The sequence below is a fragment of the Pinus tabuliformis genome, chromosome 5_2, assembly GCF_031772625.1.
Source record: "Pinus tabuliformis cultivar Carrire ecotype Pingquan chromosome 5_2, CPIR1, whole genome shotgun sequence".
Taxonomy (NCBI): Eukaryota; Viridiplantae; Streptophyta; class Pinopsida; order Pinales; family Pinaceae; genus Pinus; species Pinus tabuliformis.
The window spans coordinates 485219862-485243309 of record NC_142306.1 but is presented as its reverse complement, the minus strand read 5'-3'; the positions used below and the strand labels follow the sequence as shown (position 1 = coordinate 485243309).

The 23448-nt window shown below is 34.7% G+C and overlaps 1 protein-coding gene across 1 annotated transcript; it reads right to left on the bottom strand.

Moving 5' to 3' along the window:
* Positions 1–21983: 21983 nt before the first annotated feature.
* On the bottom strand, positions 21984–23024 carry LOC149159797 (uncharacterized). The gene has a single exon (XM_089433562.1). It carries the CDS (start codon positions 22910–22912, stop codon positions 22277–22279), a length of 636 nt encoding a protein of 211 aa, XP_089289688.1. The 5' UTR covers positions 22913–23024; the 3' UTR covers positions 21984–22276.
* Positions 23025–23448: the final 424 nt, after the last annotated feature.

Genomic DNA, 23448 nt, shown 5'->3' with positions numbered 1-23448 from the left:
CTTAGTTGTAATCTATCATTGGCGTGGAGGATTTCCTGGATTGATAGTGGATTTCCTAGCCTTTCCATTTCTTGGATAACAATGGAGACTGTGGGTTCATTTCCTTGTTTTGTTTTGGTTGGTTCTCATGTTTCCTTAGCTTGGGTTGATTTATTAGTTCCTAGAAGCCTTTGTGGGACAAATGTTCTGGAAGCCCTATAACAGCTTGGGTTGAGTTACTAGTCTTAGAGGCCTTGGTTGGAAATACACTCTGGAAGCCCTATAACAACTTGGGTTGAGACTAGTCCTGGAAGCCATGGTTGGAAAAGAACGGTGGAAACCCTTGGTGGGTTGAGTTACTAGTCCCAGAAGCCTTGGTTGGAAATATGATCTAGAAGCTTGAAAACAGTTGTGGGTTGAGTTACTAGTCCTGGAAGCCTTGTTTGGACAAAAATTTTGGATCTCGACAGTAGACATGGGCTGAGTTACTAGTCCTCACAGCTGGGTTGGAACAAACGCTTTGGAGCCCTCGAAGGCTGGGATAGAAACCAATCAGATGATGGTTCTGGTGATGTCTGACTGTGAGCTGGAATTCTTGTTTAATGGGTTGAGGTGGATGGCCTCTAGAAGCCCTAGATGGTTTTTGATTGATGTGTTATATGAGATCCCACATTCATGCTTGGAATATCATGCGAGGGTGAATGGTTGAAGGAGATTTGGTTCAGCCATTCTACGGTCGGGTGGAATATCGAAGTCCCATCCGGGTTTGGATTTTGAATCATTAATGAAAGGTTATTTCTCCTTGTATCTCTATGATAATTATGATGGATTATATGTGGTCTGTATGGCTGTGATTTCATTGGTATTTTTGTCCCTATTATGTTGGTTATTTACATGTTTTATGACAACATCCATGAGTGTCTCCCATCACATTCATGTTATTGAATGATCAATGTATCTATGACCTAATGAATTAAATGGCAGCTAATGTGATAAGGAGACACTGCTCCATAGCAAATATCCGAGAAGTATGAGACCCCTATGCTCAAATCTGTTATTTACACTGGTATGTTGAATATTTACTATGTGTTTGACAAAATTCCTATCATGGCTAGTAGGGGTCCAATCAAGGTCTTGAACAAGTATTTGCTTTAGTATTTTCATTTCCATGTTATTTTACTGATTTGTAGAGATGGTTTAGTTCTGGGCAGGGACCTGGGCTTTGGGCCTGAAAAAGTGGCTCAAATCCTGGAGTCACTGGAATAGCACTAACAAATTGGGTCTCTGGTCCCTAGCAGGCAAGCCTATGAGTGAAACTTTGGGATTACAGTCACATGCATGCCTTATCATGGGAGTGAATTTGGGTTTAATTCATTTAAATGCTATGTTAACTCAGGGATTAGGCACCTAGAGTGGTGGATTAGCTCTTGGGGGTCCTGAAGCACCTGAGCGAGGTTTGTGTGTTGTGTTTCCGTCGATTCCAGTTCCTTAAGGTTACCTAGGAGATTGAATCATATCATAGCATCCTCTCATCACATGTTTACCCTGACTGGTCGTTGCTTGGGTAGATGTGGGAGGAGGGTGTTATAGAGTGGTATCAGAGCATGGTTGCATTGTCCTTGGGTCGTGTGTTGATTATGCTTTCATGTTGGTTGCATATGTGTTCCTTATCCATGTAATCGATGTGCTTGTTTCATTTTCATGGTTTTTATCATGGTTGTAGTGGTGTTGCCACGTGAAGGTTGAAGGTGTTGTCGTGGAGTATGTCTTCATGTGTGTATGGTTGATTATGCATTTGTTATGCATGTATGGTCTTCGTTATAGTTATGCATGAATAGTAGGTCAAAATGCCTTGTGAAGTCATTGTATGAAAATTTAGGTCATCATGGTGCTATTGGTTGTTTGGATGCTAATGTGTTGGCTGAGATAGAACAAGAGATGCAGATCATTAAAGTGAAGTTGCAGCATTGGACCTAGAGGCAACAACAGATCGTCATACATGTATCATATGTTTGGAATACATGCATGTAAGTTAAGGATTCTCATATGTATTAGGTTTATATACATTAGGATTATGTACATGTTTTTGATGTTATGGTTACATTCATGATAGATGATAGTTGATTACTATAGTCATATGCACATGTGTCGGATAGTCATGAATGATAGTAACCTGTGCTTGTATGCATTGCTATTTTTGTTTATGTTAGATAACTTGATCATCATGTTATATGTTGTTGATGAGTATGTTATAGGTTAACCTGTTGTTGTTATATGACAGTTAGCTTTTTGATTAGGTTATATGTTGTCGATGAGCATGATATATAGCTTATGGTTGTTATATGCTAGTAACTTGATGATTACGGTTCTTTCATTAAGATCTTCATGTCATATGTATCATGATAAATTGGATTGGCCTATGCATATGGTTAGGGTTACGACATTCAAGTATGAGTCAACTTATTGTGTTGCATTGTGTGTTACTAATTTAGACCAATTATAAATATGTAATTGCTATGCATAAATGATAATTGTTTATGAGTTAGGATGCGAACATGTTAGTTAATGATTGTTATGGATAATATGATCTTATTTATGTTTGATTTGACATGTTGTAAAGTTATATTTTGCTAACTAGATTGATTGTGCAGAAAATATAGCCCCTTGAGGTACACTAAGGTATGAGTTTGCTTATGTAGTATACTTGGTGCTGGATTGTTTGATTATGTCATCTAGTTGATTTATCTAACATGGTATGTTTGCGAGTTGTTTGAATGTTTGATTAATTGCATGATATAAGTATGTGTTCCAATGATCTTGTTTAAATATGATTGTACTAATACATATGTGTTGAGACAATTTATATGTACTTGAATATAGTAGGTGATAGTTGTAGCATCATGTCTAATAACTGAGTTGATTATGAATTATGACATGACTATTAGTCTTGGTAAAGGTTGATTTCAAATTGATATATATGATTGTCTTGATATTTGGAACGTGTGGTTGACATGTGTGAAGAGTTGCAGGAAACATGCTTGGTATTAGCGTGACAAGGTAATAGTTGATGCATTTACATGACTAACAATTAGGTGATGTGATAATGCACGATAAGTCTCAATTGCAAAAAGGTAAAAAGATAAAGGAAAGGAATTGGGCAAGAATTCCTTTAACTATGTTTGGAAACCCTAATTCCAAACAAATGAGTGCCTTGCGTACAAGAAGTCTTCTTAACCTTGATTTTTCCTAACATTATGTGGATATGTGTTATAATTGTGAACATGTATTTGATAGGTATATCAGCCAGTTTGTACTTACACGAAGATCTGTCGAGGAAATTGGAGTCCCATGAGACATAGCACATATGTGTTGAGCTACAAGGCAGCATGCTTGGCATAACAAGGAAAGGTAACTAGTGTATCATTATGTTTATTTATGCACTGAACCATGGGGATTGAGTAATGGTAACCATGGGATTGAGTCATGGTGTTTGTGGATAGCCTTGTGCTTTTCGTATTTTTGCGCTTTATTGTTCTTGATTGCGGTTTTGTTTACGTCTTGTGCATGGCCATGCCACTTGGGTTGTGGTGTCATATTGGTTTCATGGTTTCCTTCTTGGTTGTTTCTTGTCTATCCTTTTATGTTTTGAGTGTCTTGGGAATTGGTTGGGGAAGATTTAGATTAAGCTCGGTGCATGAGTAAGTGTAGCAGAAGGTAAGACTATGAAAGTCAGTAGGACTAGTTGGGTCCATTGTGGTAAATGGACGGTGGAAGTACGAACATGAGAAGGGTAACCAGAAAAGATAAAGTAAATGAACCTGAGATGTCAGATGGCTTGACTAAGTTGGGAACGGTGGTTCTCAATGTTGTGCATGAATAAAGGAAGTTATCTTAACCCTGACCTTGATATATAGTATTTATGTTGTGATCATGATTTCTTTATGCTAATTATTATATGCATATATGTATGTATGTACGTTGTTAACTCACAGGGTCATCATAGATCATGATTGTTTTATGCTAATATTTATGTATATGTATGTATGTGTCTATGTATCTATGTCATTATCTGAAATGGTAATCAGGAATCGTTTTTGTGGAGGAATGATTGCTTACGTAGGAAAATAACATGAAGAGGTTCCTCTTCTTACGAGGAATCAATTGGGAAGAGTAGCCATGAAAAATATATGATGTCAGTATCATGTGGTTATGAGTTGATATTATGTGATTATATTATGTCTCTGTCATGAACAGGTTATACCAAGGGATACATCAGTGAAATGAAAGCAGGGCGGTCTACATCATGCTAGGATAAGCATGAATAAGACATTGAAAGCAAGGTTTCTTGGTAAGGAAAATGTGGTTTCGGATGTGTAGCACTGTTGTACATATGTTGTATATGTTGTACATGTACAATATGTGATGATTGTGTGCATGCAGTATTGTGCATATGTAGTATGTGTACATGTTGTTTATGCAATATTATGTACAGGGTGTTAGTACAAAGAGTGTTGTATGAGTGTTGCATATTCAATGCTGGGTATATACGATGTTATGTACATGTTAGATATATGGTGTTGTGTATATATTGTACTATGTGCATGATGGATATGCGGTGTTGTATGCATATGGTGTTATGCATGTTTTGGATATGTGGAACTGTGTATAGATGATGCTATGTACATGTTCGATATGCAGTGCTATGTACATCTGGTGTTTCATGCATGTTGTACATGTGGTGCTATGTAAATATGGTGTGGTGTACATGATTGTACAAGTGGTTTTGTGTGCATGTGGTGTTGTGTACATGTTTTACAAGTGGCGTTGTGTGCAGGTGGTGTTGTGTACATGTCGTGCATGTGGCGTTGTGTACATGTGGTGTCGCATACATGTCGTGCATGTGGTACTATGTACATGTGGTATTGTGTACACATTGTACAACTGGTGTAGTGTACATGTGGTGTTGTGTACACATTGTGCAGGTGGCACTGTGTACATGTGATGTTGTGTACACGTTATGCAGGGAGCATCATGTACATGTGATGTTGTGCACATATTGTGCAGGTGGTGCGGTGTACAAGTGGTACTGTGTACATGTTGTACATATGGTACTCGTGGATGTGTGGTATTGTGTGCATGTCATACATGTTGAGGGAATGTGGTACTAGGTAGGTGCATTGTGTAGATGCATGTATTGTGTGGTGTTGTACATTGGGTATAGATGTATTGTGTTGTGTTGTACGTCAGGTGTAGGTGTATGTATTGTATGTTAGGTGTAGGTGCACGTATTGCATGGAGTTGTATGTCATGTGGTTGTATGTGTGTGATGCACACTATGTGTCTGTGCACCTGGTTGAGGAGAAGGCAATGGGTGTTTACCAGGTGTGGCAATCGATCCAGTTTGCGTATGAGAGTTTAGTTTAATTATGCATGTTATTTATGATTCTGGTATATGATGATTACATGTGATCTATGATTCTGGTTTATGATGGTTACATGTGATTTATGATTTTGATCTATGATGGTTATGTTTTGAGATAACCTGATGTGATATGTTTATTCATGATGATTTAATCAAACAGATAGTTGACTTGTTGTGGTAGGAATAAACATAATTGAAAATGTACCTTATTGACGAACTATAAATGAGGCATGATTTGAATTTATTTTAATTTATTTTGAATCTAATGGAAATTATGTGCTTGGAACATGAATGCATGAACATGTCTAGTTGGGTGGTTAAAAATGACCACAAGTATTACCAGCAATGACAAAAGAAATTGGAACATGTAGCAGTATGTTGGTAAACACTTCAAGAGTAGGGTCATTGTGGGACATTGGTACCCAATAGTGACCATTGATTGCCATGAGCATGCTATGATTGGTATGATGATTTTAAGGCAGGGATACGCCTTGGTTTTTGTATCTTCCGACGCAAGGAAGCCTTTCCAAGAGATGGACTACTTGGGATGGAGGTGCCATCGAAACATCGAAGGTGTGTGACTGCACGGAAGAGGATGACCAGATTGCCCAAGGGACTATGTAGAAAATAATGGAAGACCAAGGATGCATTTTTTTGGTCATTTGAATTTTCAGATGGAATTAAATGCACATTGGGAGTTTGCCCTATAATAATGAGTTAGTAACTATTCACTGAGAGGAAAGGTGGCATGATATTATAGCACTGGATATTGGATGCATATTTGATTTTGCAATGGATTCTGGACTTCCTGGAAAGGAGGTGAATCCTTGTATTACTTCGAGGGTGGAGATATGCGCCTCTCGATTCCCTTGTTGTGGATGTGGGCATCGTATCCTTTTTATTTGTTGGCTAAGAAAATGTGCATATGTGTGTATTATTGTAAATACTGTATCAAGATGGATTTATAAAGCTCCATAGATAGTATGGTTATTTTATGCTTGAAGAAAATGTGTATGTGTATATGTGGTTATTGTAAATACTGTAATGAGTTATGTTATAAATATATAATAAACGATATGTTTACCATGTTTCAGTAGTGGTCATTGTAAATACTACAATGAGATATGTTATAAAGCTCCACGGGAAATATGTTTTGTTTTCAGTAGTCTTGTTGGTCATAGGTGTCATTGAACACTGAGAATGGTGTTCCCCCGGGCGGGGGTGTTCTATAACAGCCTTGGTGAAATTTCAATTTAAACCTACATAATAACACAGTTGGTGGGACATGTATTCCAAGATGAATGGTGGGGTAAACATCCTAATGGGTGTTGATTCAGTTTATTATGGCTAAGGGAATTGGAAAAGCCAATGTCAAAGGATTTGGAAAGGCATGAGGCATTTTATTTATGAAAACAATGGAAATTAGGAGAAAAGGAAGGTGAAAGGTCACAAGTTGTGTGTGAGGAGGAAAATGAAGGAAAATAATGGAAAATGAAGAAAATAGAGGCTTCATTGATAAAAAGGCTTCTAAAGATCAGTTGGTGGGCTTTTGAAGGGTTTTGGTGGTGATCTCTTCTATTCTCTCTCTCTCATACTCTTGGATACTTAGATTTTTCTTGGAGAACTCTTGCTGGGTGTGGCATACTTGGATTTTTGGAGGAAGAAGACAAAGGAGGATAAGGAAAGCACAAGAGGGCACCAGAATCAACAACTACATTAGATTTTCTTGCTATTACGGAGTTGCATGTATGTTTCCTTCACTAGTTTTTGCATGCATGGCACATGCATGTGGTTTCTTGTTTGTGATCTGTCATTGGCATGGAAGAATGCCTAGATTGATAGTGGATTGCCTAGCCTTTCCATTTCCTCGATAGCCATGGAGATTGTGGGTTTATTTCCTGTTTTTGTTTTGGTTGGTTCTCATGTTCCCTTAGCTTGGGTTGAGTTAATAGTTCCTAGAACCTTGGTTGGTCAAACTTTGGAAGCCATGTAATAGCTTGGGTTGAGTTACTAGTCCTAGAAGCCTTGGTTGGACAAATGCTCTGGAAGCCCTGTAACAACTTGGGTTGAGTTACTAGTCCTAGAAGCCTTGGTTGGAAAAACACTTTGGAAGCCCTTGATGGGTTTGATTACTAGTCCTGGAGGCCTTGGTTGGATAAAAAGTTTGGAATCCTGACACCAATTACGGGTTGAGTTACTAGTCATGGAAGCCTTGGTTGGACAAACGCTCCAGAGCCCAGCAACATTATGGGTTGAGTTACTAGTCCTAGGAGTTGGGTTGGAAAAAACGCTCTAGAGCCCTAGAAGGATGGGATAGAGACCGATCAGATGATGGTTTTGGTGATATCTGACCATGAGGTGTAATCATTGTTTGATGGGTTGAGGCGGGTGGCCTCTAGAAACCCTGGATTGTTTTTAATTGATGTGTTTTATGAGGTCCCACATTCATGCTTGGAATATGGCACAGGGGTGAATGGTTGAAGAGAGATTTGGCTCAACCATTCTAGGGTCGAGTGGAATGCGGAAGTCCCATCCCGAGTTTGGATTTTTCATCATTAATGAAAGGTTATTTATCCTTATATCTCTATGAGAATTATGATGGATTATATGTGGTTTGTATGGCTATGAATTCATTGGTATTTTTTTCCCTATTATGTTGGTTATTTACATGTTTTATGACAGTAGCAATGAGTGGCTCTCATCATATTCTTACTTGTTATTGAATGATCAATGTATCGATGACCTAATGGATGAAGTTGAAGCTAATGTGATAAGGAGACAATGCTTCATAACGAATCTTAGGTAAGTATGAGACCCTTATACTCAGATATGTTATTTACACCTGTAGGTTGCATATTTACTAAGTGTTTGAAAAAATGCCTATCATGGCTAGTAGGGATCCAGTCAAGGTCTTGAATAAGTATTTTCTTTAGTCCTATCATTTCCATGTTACTTTATGGATTTAAAGAGATGGTTCAGTTTTGGGTAGTGACCTAGGCTCTGGGCCTGAAAAAGTGGCTCAAATCCCAAATTCACTGGCATAACACTTACAAATTGGGTCTCTGGTCACTAGTAGGAAAGCCTATGAGAGTGACTTTGGGGTTACAGTCGCATGCATGCCTTGTCATGGGAATGAGTTTGGGTTCAATTCATTTAAATTCTAGGTTAACTTAGGGATTGCGAACCTGGAGTGGTGGATTAGCTCTTGGGGGTCCTGAAGCAGCTGAGGGAGGTCTGTGTGTTGTGTTTCCATCAATTCCATTTCCTTAATGTTAAGTAGGAGTTTGAATGATATCATAGTAGCCTCTCGTCACAAGTTTACCCTGGCTAGCTGGTTTCTTAGGTAGATGTTGGAGGAGGGTGTTACACTGGTCATGGTTCGAGAACTTTCCCCAAGATCCAATGAATCTATCATACATGAAAGGGGCTACATGAACATTACTAAAATATCTCAGTGTTATTGGACCTTTATGTCTAGCAGGGTGATCCGGAGGGATGTCAAATAACTCCCCACAAACATCAATGTCCTTGGTGGCCTCTTTGACCACCTCCCAAGAATTTGGGCCTCTAACCTCATGCCTCCTGACCCTATGTATGAACTGTAATATGTGGCTATGTGGGTCTGACGTCGAGTATGTCTCGATCAACCTATTAAGACTATCCAACATCAAAGACAATGCATGGAGACTAGGTGAATTAACAGGGATATTCTTTGTCTTTGTTGTGATATGTGTATGATAGGTTGTAACATCATCTAATGTTGTAGCACCATCCGACGGAGGAACTGACGCTACATTCTAATCCTCAGCTTTGGCTTCCTGAAGACCTGTAAATCATAAACATAATTTAACATATTTATAATTAACAAACTAGAAGCATAATAACATATGCATTAAATTCAAAGAAATTAGTTGAAGACAATTTAAAGATGAAATACAATTTCAAGACATAAGCACATAAAGTTTAAAGAGGATCTAAAAATTCAAGAGGTGTACCTAAATTGGGAAAATATGGTCCACTGGATATACAAGCATGATCATCAATAGAGATAGAAGCACTACCTCTGACACTCAGATTGGCATCAAAGGCAAGATCTACTAGGGGAACACAAACTCTTGGTGGGATACGTGATCTATCACGAGCTCGAGCATGTATAATAGACCCTTTCGCACTACAATGGCCTGCAGTTGGGGTGTGTATATGGGATGTCTTATAATATTACATATAATACATATAAATTAATCAAATAAAAAATGTTAGCAAAAACACCATTTCTAAACTCAAGCAATTTAACGCACCTGATAATTTGTCACGTAAGTTCATTGAGTTCCATGTAAACACAATAGAAAGAAGTGATAAAATCCACCCTCACACTTTTTCTCATTTCTAAATAATGCATCTTATTCATAGCACAATTATATGTAGAAATATGTGTAAAAAATTGAAATAAACATATTTAAAAAACTAATAAAATTTCATGCCAACCAAGTACTACAATAGACTTTAAGTTCTTAATGTTTGAATTTGTGATTTGAATGGGATAATTAATTTGTTTTACTAAATTCCTTTCCAAAATATGTTAAAAGTGCTTAAGGATTCATGAGGTTAATTACAAGTTTAAACATGAGTTTTTGATTGTTTTCATGTAAATTTTATGCACAAATTAACATAAACAAATGAATGAACAAGAACATATTACAAACATGAACATCACCAAAATAGTATTACAGCAGCACATGATGGAGTTCACCCCACCTGGGCTACATATCCTTGGTCTAGCTTCCAATGTCTTGGCCCTCTCTATTATGCTCAAAAATGTGAATACATCATTTTACACTGCTCAGATAGCTTTGAAACCTGTTCCAATGGATCTAGAATGCCCAAAAATATCTATCTAGCCTCTTTCTGCTTCTGATTTAGTCAAAAACTAAAGAAGTTATGGCTTCCCCAAGTCTTTCTGCCAATTGTACCGCAAATTCCCCAAAATCCGACACCATACTACAATTTCGCCCCAAATCGTGCTAATAGAGCATCGATTTCGCTAATTTCTAGGCGAAATTGTCAGGCACGTTTAATTGCCTCTAACACCTTAATTCCAAAAATTTTGGGCACATGGGGGCCACATGCCTAGGGCTAAGGCCAATGGCCTGCCCCCGCTTGTCGGGCCCCTGATCCCCCTCTGGTGGTGGTCACATTGGTGGCGCGTACCAAAGGGCTGGCCCCCTCATGGGTTGGCCCTTTTCCCCAAATGTGAAATACTTCAACGTTAAATAGAGGCTGCCACCATAGTCTATTAAGACTCATGGTTCTGGTGCAATGGTAGGAGGCTTTTGTTATGTGCTTGGAGGTCACAGGTTTGACCCCCGTTGCTACTACTCGAACCTCAAAAAAAAAATTGGTGGCCCCCGGGATACCACGTGGTAGCCTTTGGCTAGGCCACGTGCCAGATTGTGGTTGACCACCTTTCATCCAATAAAAATATGCCAAATCTGAACCAATAGCAAACTGCCACTTGACACCATACCATTTGCTGAAGGATATTGACTAGTTAACCATGCCATGTCATCCTACACAGTCAATGCCATGTCAATAGTATGGACTGCTGACTGGGCTATCACATTTTGCAAAAATTCACCTGTGTGAAAAAACAAACATAACATGATTTTGGGGGCATACGGTATCTGTTTCACATGAAACGAGTTGCACCAGATTCAGGATGATGAGCACTACGTGGTAGTTTAGGTTACACACTGATCTGAAAACTTTGAATTTTGAGCTATTTCTTGAGCACCTGATCACTTTGACACATGACATGTATTAGGTGCAATAGCATGAAGACAATGTTTCTTGTACAACACACTACATAATGAAACAACATGGTACAAATTAGAAAATAGTTTAAATGCTTTTATTCACTAGAACAAATGAACTTTTTATGATGGATTTAATTTATCTATCAATGACGCATTGTTTGAAAATGAACTTATATATATATATATATATATATATATATATATATATATATATATATATATAGTTATGTTAAATAATAGGCTATGTTAAAATGTTATAGTTATGCACTATGTATGTTATGGACTATCTAGTTATAGTTACATGTTATGTTATGTGTTATATATATAATGTTATAACTTTATAATAGTTAAATATATATAGCTATATTTATAATTATATTGTTTTTAATGAATTGTAGTTGCAGTTATAGTTATGTTATATATTTTATATATAGAACTATAATATATAGTTATGTGATGTTATAATTAAATATAGTTATATGTTATGTCATGTTATATAGTTATATATATGTTATGTAAATGTTATAATTATATATAGTGACATGATGCTATATAGTTTATATATATATATATATATAACTTATCTTTTAAGATTTTTTAACTTTAAAGATTAATATTTTATTTTTAAAATTTGAATTGTACTATATTTATTATTAAAAAAATATTTAAAATATTAACTAATTTAAATTTAAAATATAAATTAATTTATATTTAAAATAATAAAGTAAAATACAATTTATTATTTTATAAATAGAGGTTCACTATGATCAATCATATTTATCATGTCAATCTCAAGCTCCTAATTTACTTATTTATTGGTTATAGTTTTGTTGTTTTCTGTTTGGAGTTTTTTTGGGTATATTTTTTGTTAAATTTGCTAGAAATTTAAAATGCATTTTAAATAACAAAAAAAAAAAAAATTTGAAAATTTATTTCACAAAATCCTAAAGAAAAACTTTAAAACCTAAAATAATTAAAAAAAATGTTTTTTTCTATTCAAAATTAGAAAATATGCATTTAAAACACAAAACATTGCAAGCAAAAAACATATTTGAAACTAAGTATTTTTTGTGGTTTCGAAGTGTGTTTTAGGTTGTTTAGAATGGTTTTTTTTTATGGTTTTCTAGGTTGTCTTGTGGTTTTGGTCCATGCTTTGAAGTTTATTTTTTATATGGTTTTCTTGGTTGGTTTTGTGATTTTCTAAGCATTTTTTAAGGGTTTTTTTTGTGGTTTTCATAGTTTTTTTATGGTTTTATGGATTTTGTACATGTTTTTTTTAATAATTAATTTTTTACATTTTGTAAAAATAAATAAATAAGAAAAACAAAGAAGAGAGTACCTACCTTCATTTGAGTCTTTGCGATGTTGGTGGGGTAGTTGGCGACATTGGTTTGAAAGCTCCATTTCTCGATTGAGATCCAATAATCTCAGTCGAGCTACTGTCAAACTATCATTCAAGCTCTTGTGATCTATGCAAATGCGACATGGAGACCGCGAGAGCGGTATATATGTGTGTGTGTGTGTGTATACACACACACACACACACATTTATATATAAGTTCTTGATCATGCCTTAATGCTCAATCAAGCGCTAAAGATCAATCGAATGCTATGGCTCGATCAAGCATTATAACTTGATCAAGGGTTCATTTTTAACCCTATATTGAGATTCTATTTTAGCACCCAAGGAGCTAAATTGAACGCTAAAAAAAGGCTCGAACGGACATTTTTTTTTCCACCTTAACACGCCCTCTTTTGCCAAAACGTATAATACAGCTCCATGCTTTTGCCCCCCCGCCCCCACAATGTCTATTCATCTTCCAACTTCATTTACATTTTATCTACAATATCTATATAGGTTTTCCTAATCCCAAATATTAGGTGCCACCAACTAGGAATACACATTTTTATATTAATTCAAATCATTTGAGTTATATAAATTCTAGAAAAGAATTTATTAGGAGACCACGAAAGTGGTATATATATATATATATATATATATATATATATATATATATATATATATATATATATATATATATATATATATATATATATATATAAGGTCTTGATCATGCCTTAATGCTCGATCAAGTGCTAAAGATCAATCGAATGTTATGGCTCGATCGAGCGTTATAACTTGATCAAGGGTTAATTTTTAACCCTATATCAAGCTTCTATTTTAGTGCCCAAGGAGCTAAATCGAGCGCTCAAAAAAGGCTCGAATGAACAATCTTTTTTCCACCTTAACATGCCCTCTTTTGCCAAAACTTATAATACAGCTCCATGCTTTCGCCCCTCCCAATGTCTATTCATCTTCCAAATTCATTTATTTTTTATTTACAATATTTATATAGGTTTTCCTAATTGCAAATATTAGGTGCAAACTAGGAATACACATTTTTATATTAATTCAAATCATTTGAATTATATAAAGTCTAGAAAATAATTTATTAGGAGATCAAGTTTCATTACTGATTTTATTTTAGGTTAATGTTGTCAAAATAATCACTTGAAAGGTATGGACTTCAAGTATTCCTAGGAGAAAAGGAAGATATATTTGTCAATGAATAAAAGTGAGTAAAATTCACATTTAATTGGGTTAATGATATATACAAAAAAATATTATAATTATTGCATTGAGAATATTCTACTTTCTAAAAAGACTTTCAAAACATTTCATTCAATTTTTAATATTTGTCTATCAGGATTCCGAAAAATATTTGGACAAACTCCTATATTTTATTGAAAAGTACATCACATACAAGAGATTGGGTCATTAAAAAACACTACATTGTCATGGATGCAAGACTTCTTTTCCAAATGTGAAGAGTGTATGCCATATAGAGACAATACATTTTTTAGACAATTTCTTGAGTTAGGAAATATACAACTATATACAAATAATATGTAGATGTTGCTAAAGGAAATGATAATTTTATTACATATTCGTCTTTCACAAGGACGTTAAAGAAACAATTTAACAATTTCCATGTTCCTAAGAGTTCAAGGATGGGTGTTTGTAGTGTTCTTCTCTTAAATAAAAAAGGGATAAATGTGAACAAGTTGAAAGAGATATGTATATACAACATTATTTGTTATGATTGGATAGTTATCAACTATGAAAATGTATTATCAACATTTTTCATTTATGTTATCTACAAATTCCATTGTCAAAGAACTTCATAAGCACTGCAATCAACAATCAAGTGAAAGGAAAAAATTGTATAAGCATAGAAGGAGGTGTTATTATATTCCAAATAAATATTTAGGTTTGATAATTGATGGTATGGATGAAAAAGAAACACTTCTACCACATTATTTCTGTATACCAAAAAAAATTCAGGAGGGAGAATTTTATTTAGTTTCATTTGGTTGGTTATATGGTTTTTAGTGGAGAAATATTTCGAAGGGTTTTCTTCACAACTCTAAATATTCATAATGATTCAAATATTACCATCACCATAATTAATCATGTGCTTTCTCATTGGTCTAGTAATCTTCGTCAAGTTTTATATCTACACATAGACAACAATAACCATGAAAATAAAAATCAAATCATATTTGGATATCTGAGCATGATTATCAAGTTGGGAATGTTTCAAAAGACAAAGTTTGTTTTCCTCTTGTTGGGCATACTTATGACCATATTGATCAAATGTTTAGTCATTTTTCCTACCATTATTAATTCACACATTCCAGAGTTTATTTTTCACATATTCAAATAAACTATTGATATGTGAAGATTTATTTTGAGTTCACTTGGTGAAGAAAAGTGCATTGAATAGTTTAATGACATTAGCTCCCATCATCAATTATGTATCAAAAATTTGATGGGAAAATATTTATATGGGTTAAAAAATATTCAACTACTGTAAAATCGGGGCCTACATTAGGTTCAACATTTGTTAAGTACATTCTAGATTATCCAATATTTACATCAAATTGTTATTACCAACTAGTTGCTGAAATTCATAATGCACAAAGGCATAATAGAGATCTAGATTATTATAAATTCTTGGAAGAAATTGAAAAACATATTAAAAATCGTCCAAATATTTTGATGTTGTTTATTGTTTGGTGGGAGTCCTTTTCAATGATCAAAGTGACATGCTTTAAAGATTAAGAAGTTGAGATACATTTTTGATGAATCCATTTATTTGACCACAAGATATGCCAAATCAATATGAGGAAAGAAATATTGTTGAACAACAACAATCTCAAGGTATTATTGAGTCTTCATAGGTAGAGGAAAAAGAAATATATTTTAGTTCTAGAATATCATGTGCACAATGTGAAGCCATGGAAGTCCTTTATAGGGGTTTTGTACATGATATTAAGGAGGGTTACTTGATTGTAGTGTTAATGGACATAGATCCACATTGTTATCCATTATGAGTTTCCAAGGTTGTTAAGGTCATTAAATAAAATAAAGGTGATACAACGATTGAAGTACATTTGTATCAAATAGGTGCACACCCATTTAATATGTATACAAGCTAGAGATGGTAGTTGAGAAACAAATCAACAAAAGGAGAAAGAAAAAAGGGTACAAATATAAATCATCAATGTACTAACCTATTATGATTAGAGAATGTTGAAATACTTTTTTGTATCTTCAATTTGACAAGAAAAGAAATATTCAACTCAGGACCAAAAGGATATCAAGACGTTGCTACAATAATAAATAGTGGCAAGTTTAGAATTTGTCAAACCCAATTGTACATATAGAAATATTTAGACACCTTTAATGTTGGGCATACATGTAGACTTAGATGGGTCACTATTTTATAATAGAGAAGAATATGAGACATATACATCCCCATCCATTTATTCATCTCAAGTTGATGTAGGTTATAATGGTGTGGTAGAATCTATGAGTGAACTTGAATAATTGTATAATTTTTTTTATGTATTTGTGAACAATATGATGTTATGCAGTCATTTGGAAGATTTTTTTGAATTTTCATATGATTTTATATGAAGTTATGATTCATTTATGTGTGTTGTATTACATGTTTTAATTATGAAGAATTTAGTGATTTTGAATATGGACAGTGCAGCAATAACTTTGACAAATAATTATGTTTCATCTAATGTAATTAGTATTGAGGTTTTGACTAAAAGTAAAAACAATATTTGAAATTAATGACAAATTTCTAAATTATACACTAATATTACCATGCCATTATATACTATTTTGTATTTGTGGTGATAAAGAAACCCTAAATGAGGTAACATTTTAGTGTTGGCATTATGATTTTATTTAAACAAGTGATGATTTTCTAGACTTAGTTAAAATGTTGCAATTTTAGTGCCGCATCGAAAAAGGGGTTGTTATTGATTTATTTCAAATTGATGGTTGAGCTTTAAGTTTTTATTACAATGGCTCAAATTATATTAGGCTAAGATTCCAAAAGAGATATAATTTTAACCTTTAAAAAAGAAAGAATTGTTTTTCGTAGAACTACTATCTCATTTAGGTGTTAATTTTTAAGTTTTTATTTTAGTCATAATATTTTGTTTCTAAAGCCATGGTTGAAAAATTGATTCTGCTAGTAGCACCACATTTCAATTCAAGAGTGTTTTCTCATTCTTTTTATGCAAAAATATGAATTTTTAAAATTAGAGTTCTTGTTTTGAAATGACAATTCTTATTAAGTTATCAACTTTGCTACAAATTGTAGTAAATACTTTTGTTAAGTTATCAACTTTCCTACAAATTGTAGTAAATACTTTTGAACGAATATCTAAAGTATTAAATGCATCTATTTTTCCTTTTAATGATGGGACACAACTATCCTAATCTTTTCCATATCATTATCAATTTATCACTTAGTGGATAAAGGGATTTGATAAGGTGTGGAATAATGGTTTTCTATATCAAATTATTTCGGTGGAAATTGCATGAATTAGGTCTCTACTAACTATTTCGCTCTCTTTGATTGAAGGAATGTGAGCTATGGTTGGTGTGCTAATGTTGGTCGATATAAGGTGTTATTCATGTACAATATTGGAGGTCATATGACATATTACATTAATCCTTTTAAGAAAGAATGGGAGGCCATGAGACATATTCTTCCGCCCATTAACAATTTGTGCATTCTTTTATATCCACGAAGCTCCACCCATCAATGTTATCTCAATTCATGATTTTTTATTTCCAAATAGGATACCCTTAATGTTGTTTTGATCTCTAGATCCTTTATCCTTTCAAATCATGGTCGACATTAATGATTGACATTTGCATCGTTGAATGATGATACCTACAATATTTTAATTTTGATATGTGGAAACATGCCTGACCAGCATGCGAGTTAACACAGTTTATGTAACTCTTTCCTAGCCTATGTATGTGGTTTTCTTCATTTTTCTTAGTCCCTTTGGCAATTGCTATGACTATGACATAACATGGCTGCTTGTATAAAACGATGCACAATGTAAAAAACACATATTTGAGAAGCTACGTGCATAGAAGGGAAGTACTATAATTATTAGTATCACACAAAATTTTGCTACTCAAGAACCCAATGCACTATTAAAGGAAGGAGCAACTATTACTTTTTCGGTTTGTGATGATGTCTAGGTTGAAGTTTTTGAATCAAAATGCTACATGAAAATAATGTATAATCTACACTATATTATTCCTGAGCATTGACAATGTATTTGTTGAAGGTTTATATCTTAAAACAATTACATGAATTGCATTTAATATTTTCTATCATATGTGTAAACGGAATACATTTTTTATTCATTTATTCAAACATATATAGAATTGCATTTAATATTTTCTATCATATGTGTAAACGGAATACATTTTTTATTCATTTATTCAAACATATATATAAAGATAATAATTTCCTAAATTTGTGCTATCATATGTGTAGATGGAATACTAGTTTAGAAACAAGGAAAAGAGATACAATGATTTCTGGTTCATATTTGAATATACTCTTATATATTTATAATGGAGGTGATATTTATGCTTGACTTTTAAATATTCGTTTCTAATTAAATTTGCTTTTTAAAATTTTTATTTTAGCATTTTTTTTTGTTATTTTATTATTGTATGTAAGATAGAATTAATTTACTCATTACATGTGTGATATGACACATTTACATAACACTTGACATTCGGTGAAATAAACAAATACTTATGTATATAAAATTATATTATTCTATGAAACAATACTATTCTATTAGAAACATAAGAAAGTATATAAATTAGTTTTCCTTAGTTTGTTCTTATTGAAACTCAAGAGATCCTCTTATGATAGTAATATGTTCCTCGATGTGGTTTGGCTCACTTTTGAGGCATGATTTTCGGCATAAGAATGCAAGGGTCAAAACCTAGATGAGGGAGGGTAAATTTACGTGGGAGGTAGAGGTTGGGAGGCCAAGAGAAATGTCCTAGAAAGACTAGGATTGTAAAAGGAGCATATCTTGTGAGGTGAATGAGGTTGATGGAATAATAGGTAGACCTAGTAACAAGATCAATAAGTGAGCTTTAAACCAAACTTTCACAACCTAGTCTAAGATGGGCTTCGAATTAAAGCATAAAGCGAGAGGAGGAGACTAGAGATGAATTGCAAAATGAATATGCTAGACAGAAAGGGAAGAGAAAATTTGAGTGAAAGAAGGAAGCCAATAAGGATCCATGCTCTTGGCCACAAAAGAAAAACTAAGAGATTGACAGGAAATTCAAGGTGGAGCTTGGTTCCAAATAAAAACAACATAATAACAAAGAAATCCTTGTTGAGCTAGTGATTTAAACCAAAATTGTATGACATCCTATAATGAGTTTCCAATGCTAGACCTTGCATCCATGAATATCAGTAATGGATTGTTGTAATAGAAATCAAATCAAGACTTTGAACCAAATCCATGCCAAATCTGGCTAGTTCCCAAGCCGTAGACTCTCGATCTCCCTAAATGTTGAATTCACATGGTGCACCAAGCCAGTAATGATAGCCAAGGCCTTGTCTAAATCTCTCTACTTTCACATTAACACTTTGGCATGAATATCGAAACCTCAAGCAATAAACCTTGATGTTGCATTATCTTGATTTACACATGAAAAACAATCCTCTAACACCTTGTGTATGATCTGCTAATTTAATGACATTAATTTAATAACATAGATTAAGATTGACTACAATCCCTAATTTATTCTCAATAAGATAATAACAATGACATACCCCACTTGTTACTTTGCTCACACCAATACAAATATGTTATACCATATATATCATTAATATTAAACTACTAATAAATTACACAAAACATGCAAGCCTACATACACACATCAATATCTTTAATTAGTTTTTAAAATTTATATTTCACACACACATAAATTAATACTTTAACTTTTCTTAATTCGTACAAATACGTCAATATTTCCCATTAATTTTTTAAATTCTATTAATATGAAACACATCCATTAATAACTTAATTTTCTTAATTTTGTACACATAAGTCTATATCTATATCTATATATTAATTTTCCTAACTCTATTAATTTTATTACTTGTATAATGAATATTATGGACGATCGAGTCCATTACTGCATGGATAGTAAAGGTTGGACTTGATGAGTGTAATGGTGACGGATCGACCATGTTTATTATAGGCAGTTTTGATCAACCACACACAATTCCTTTAAATAATAGTTAAAACAAATGAGTACAGAATAATATCGATTCATATTATTTATAATATTTATTTGATCGATATTTTTAATGGCTTCATCCACTTATTGTCACATTGCAATGTAATACTTTCTATTTTGAAACTTAGATCAAAGTCATTGGCAATCAATTCTAATGATTTATGAATTTTATAAATAATGACACATTTTTCCATTTTTGTGTTTAGTTGAAATAAAACCATATATACATATTACTACCACTTTTATAACAAAACTTCAGATATCAATATTACTTGTCACATGGCAATGTAATACCTTCAATTTTGAAACTTTTATCAAAGTCATTGGCAATTAATTCGAATGATTTATGAATTTTATAAATAATGTTATATTTGTTTAATTGAAATAAACCATCTATATGTATTACTACTAACATTTTTATAACTAAACTTCAAATACCATTATTACCTTTTGCAGCTAATCGATGTTAATTACATTTGCTTTAAATTGTGTATCGTGTTTATATAAAAAAATTTCATAAGTAGTGTTGAGATTTGTAATTTTCAAGGATTATGTTTTTGAATAATATAAAATGAATTATTTTTAATAAATAATTTTTATTTTGAATGACTTACTTAACGCAGTTGAATTATAATGCACTGCGTAAATCCCCCATACTTAAATTCAAAAAGAGTCAAGGGATCTCTACTTGAATGGTTCATGAGGCACAATACTTGCTAAGGTTTTGCAAATGGGGTAGCAAGCTAAGTGGGCTTGATTGTGGGGAAAAACTCCACAGTTAAGCGCGCTTGAGCCAGAGGAGTTCTGGGATGGGTGACCTCCTGGGAAGTCTTGGTTACCGGGTGCAAGCCCCGGAAGTGATGATTGATGCTATGTGATTCGTTCTCCACATTTCACTAGTTTCAATCCCACTTCTTCACCCCTGTGAGCATCACCCGATGCAATGAGTGCTAAGTGAACTATTCAAAAATCATGAGAAATTAGTCAGTTACGACTACCTCTCATGGAAATGGTCATACGTTTGAATGACTTACTTAACACAGTTGAATCCCAAAAATTATAATGCACTGCGTAAATCCCCCATACTTAAATTCAAAAAGAGTCAAGGGATCTCTACTTGAATGGTTCATGAGGCACAATACTTGCTAAGGTTTTGCAAATGGGGTAGCAAGCTAAGTGGGCTTGATTGTGGGGAAAAAATCCACAGTTAAGCGCGCTTGAGCCAGAGGAGTTCTGGGATGGGTGACCTCCTGGGAAGTCTTGGTTACCGGGTGCAAGCCCCGGAAGTGATGATTGATGCTATGTGATTCGTTCTCCACATTTCACTAGTTTCAATCCCACTTCTTCACCCCATCACCCGATGCAATGAGTGCTAAGTGAACTATTCAAAAATCATGAGAAATTAGTCAGTTACGACTACCTCTCATGGAAATGGTCATACGTTTGAATGACTTACTTAACGCAGTTGAATCCCAAAAATGATCTAATTTTTATATTATTAAAAAATTATATTTTAATATGTGTTATTATCATGTTTTCAGTTTAAGTTTTATATTTTTTCTACATAATATATTTTTTTTAGCCATATAATTAGTTTTCTTGGTCATATAATATTTTAATAGAAATAAGAGTAGTTCAATTTCAATTTTCTAACATATTATTTTATAATAACATAATTTGACAAATTTATTATTTTATATTGCATATAATATGTATGACTTTTGTACGTGCAGCCATATCCCACATGATTGGGATGGCGTCCTATTTGCCTCCCCACTCAGGTTTGACCCACCGTTATATATTGCGCTGCCCTCATTGAGGCAACTATTGTGATCATCAGGACCATTGTAAAAATTGTGGTATGGGATTAATATAAAATAGCTTCGAGTACCCATCATTTTAGAAAAATAATTTGTATGGCTTTGAGGAACTTAATTTGATGCATCATTTGATTTTGGTATTAGTTTCTCTCAGTTTGACAGGAACATAATTTGATCCCTGGATTGAAGGTACAAATTAGTTACAGTGATATTTTCATGGACCATAGATTGAAGAAGGTACACTGAAGACATCACGAACGACAAAAAACACGATAACAACCTTTGTTTATGACTACTTCCAGAATAACTCTTATTATTATTTGCTGAATCTTACATTGGCTAACACTTAATGAAGGAAAGCTAAATTTAAGAAGCACACCATGGCCACACAATACACTCTAGATATCTCAAATCTGGATCTGATGAACTATAAAGAGAAATGATCAGTTTATCCAGAGATGAAGGAAATGCTAAAGAGATGCCCTGGCCTATTTATTTATTTAGTACACAAGATTCAACACCGTGCAAATGATAATAACGGTTTTACGCATACTATTTTAGTTTTTTTATAAATTTAATATCCGCCACCAGAACCTCCCTCATTGCTGCCATCATCTCCAGAGCCATAACCGGAACCAGAGCCAGAACCGTGACCGTAACCAGAACCGGAACCAGAACCAGAACCGTAGCCCGAACCAGTACCAGAGCCACTACCGTAGCCCCTGCCGCTGCCAGAACCACTTCCATAACCACTACCCGAACCCGAGCCGCTACCCGCGCCGTAGCCATTGCCGTTGCCATTACCAGCTCCGTAACCGCTACCCGAACCGTAGCCATTGCCGTTGCCATTACCAGCTCCGTAACCGCTACCCGGACCGTAGCCACTTCCGGAACCACGACCCTGTCCGCCTCCGTTGCCTGCCCCTGAGCCAGCATAAGACCCAGCGCCGGAGCCAGCTCCAGAGCCGGAACCTGAGCCAGCGGCGGAACCCGCCCCGGAACCAGAGCCGGAGCCAGAGCCAGAACCAGAACCGCTACCACTCGCGCTACCGCCACCCAAACCCAAGCCTGCACCAACGCCGACCCCGAGACCCAAACCTCCTCCGAGGTCGAGGCCCAGGTCGCTTCGTGCAATACGGCTCTCAACGGCGGCACAAGCAAACAGAAGCCCGGCCATGGCGGCAAATATTAAGACTTTTTGCTTCGACATTGCTTCGCAAATTCTCACCACCCCTTTCCTTCTCCTTAGTTCAAAGTATATGCAACCTAAGTCGTAAAGGCAAGATTCTACTCCGAAAATTTTCTTTGTGAATTCTGCAACAGCAAGAAGGCTTTTATAGCGTTAGTGGACGACTCAAACAAGTTAATTTCTGATACGTGGCGATTTATGAAAGTCAGGAGGCTGGCCTCTGATAAAGCCGACCCTGGTACAGTATAAGTGCTCCATAAATTCCTGAATGTGGATGCCCACATTAGAGTGCGCATCCGTGTCAGATTAAAGGATCACTGATAGATTCTTATCATCATTAGCCAACTCCACCAGGAGCCATTTAATGGCCTGTCCAGCATCATCCATCGTTGCAATGGCAAGTGCCATGATGTGTATAGGGTGTAGGTTTTAATCATGATCTCATAGGGTTGGATATCATCCTGATCTGCCCTGATGTGTCTTGGGTGCACGTTTTAGTATTAAAAATGTTAATTAACATTTGAATTGGGGGGAGGAGGGGGTGAATTGAAAGGTAA

What these genes read in the sequence shown, in the direction of transcription:
- LOC149159797 (XM_089433562.1), bottom strand. Translation starts at nt 22,912, where the DNA reads ATGTCGAAGCAAAAAGTCTTAATATTTGCCGCCATGGCCGGGCTTCTG.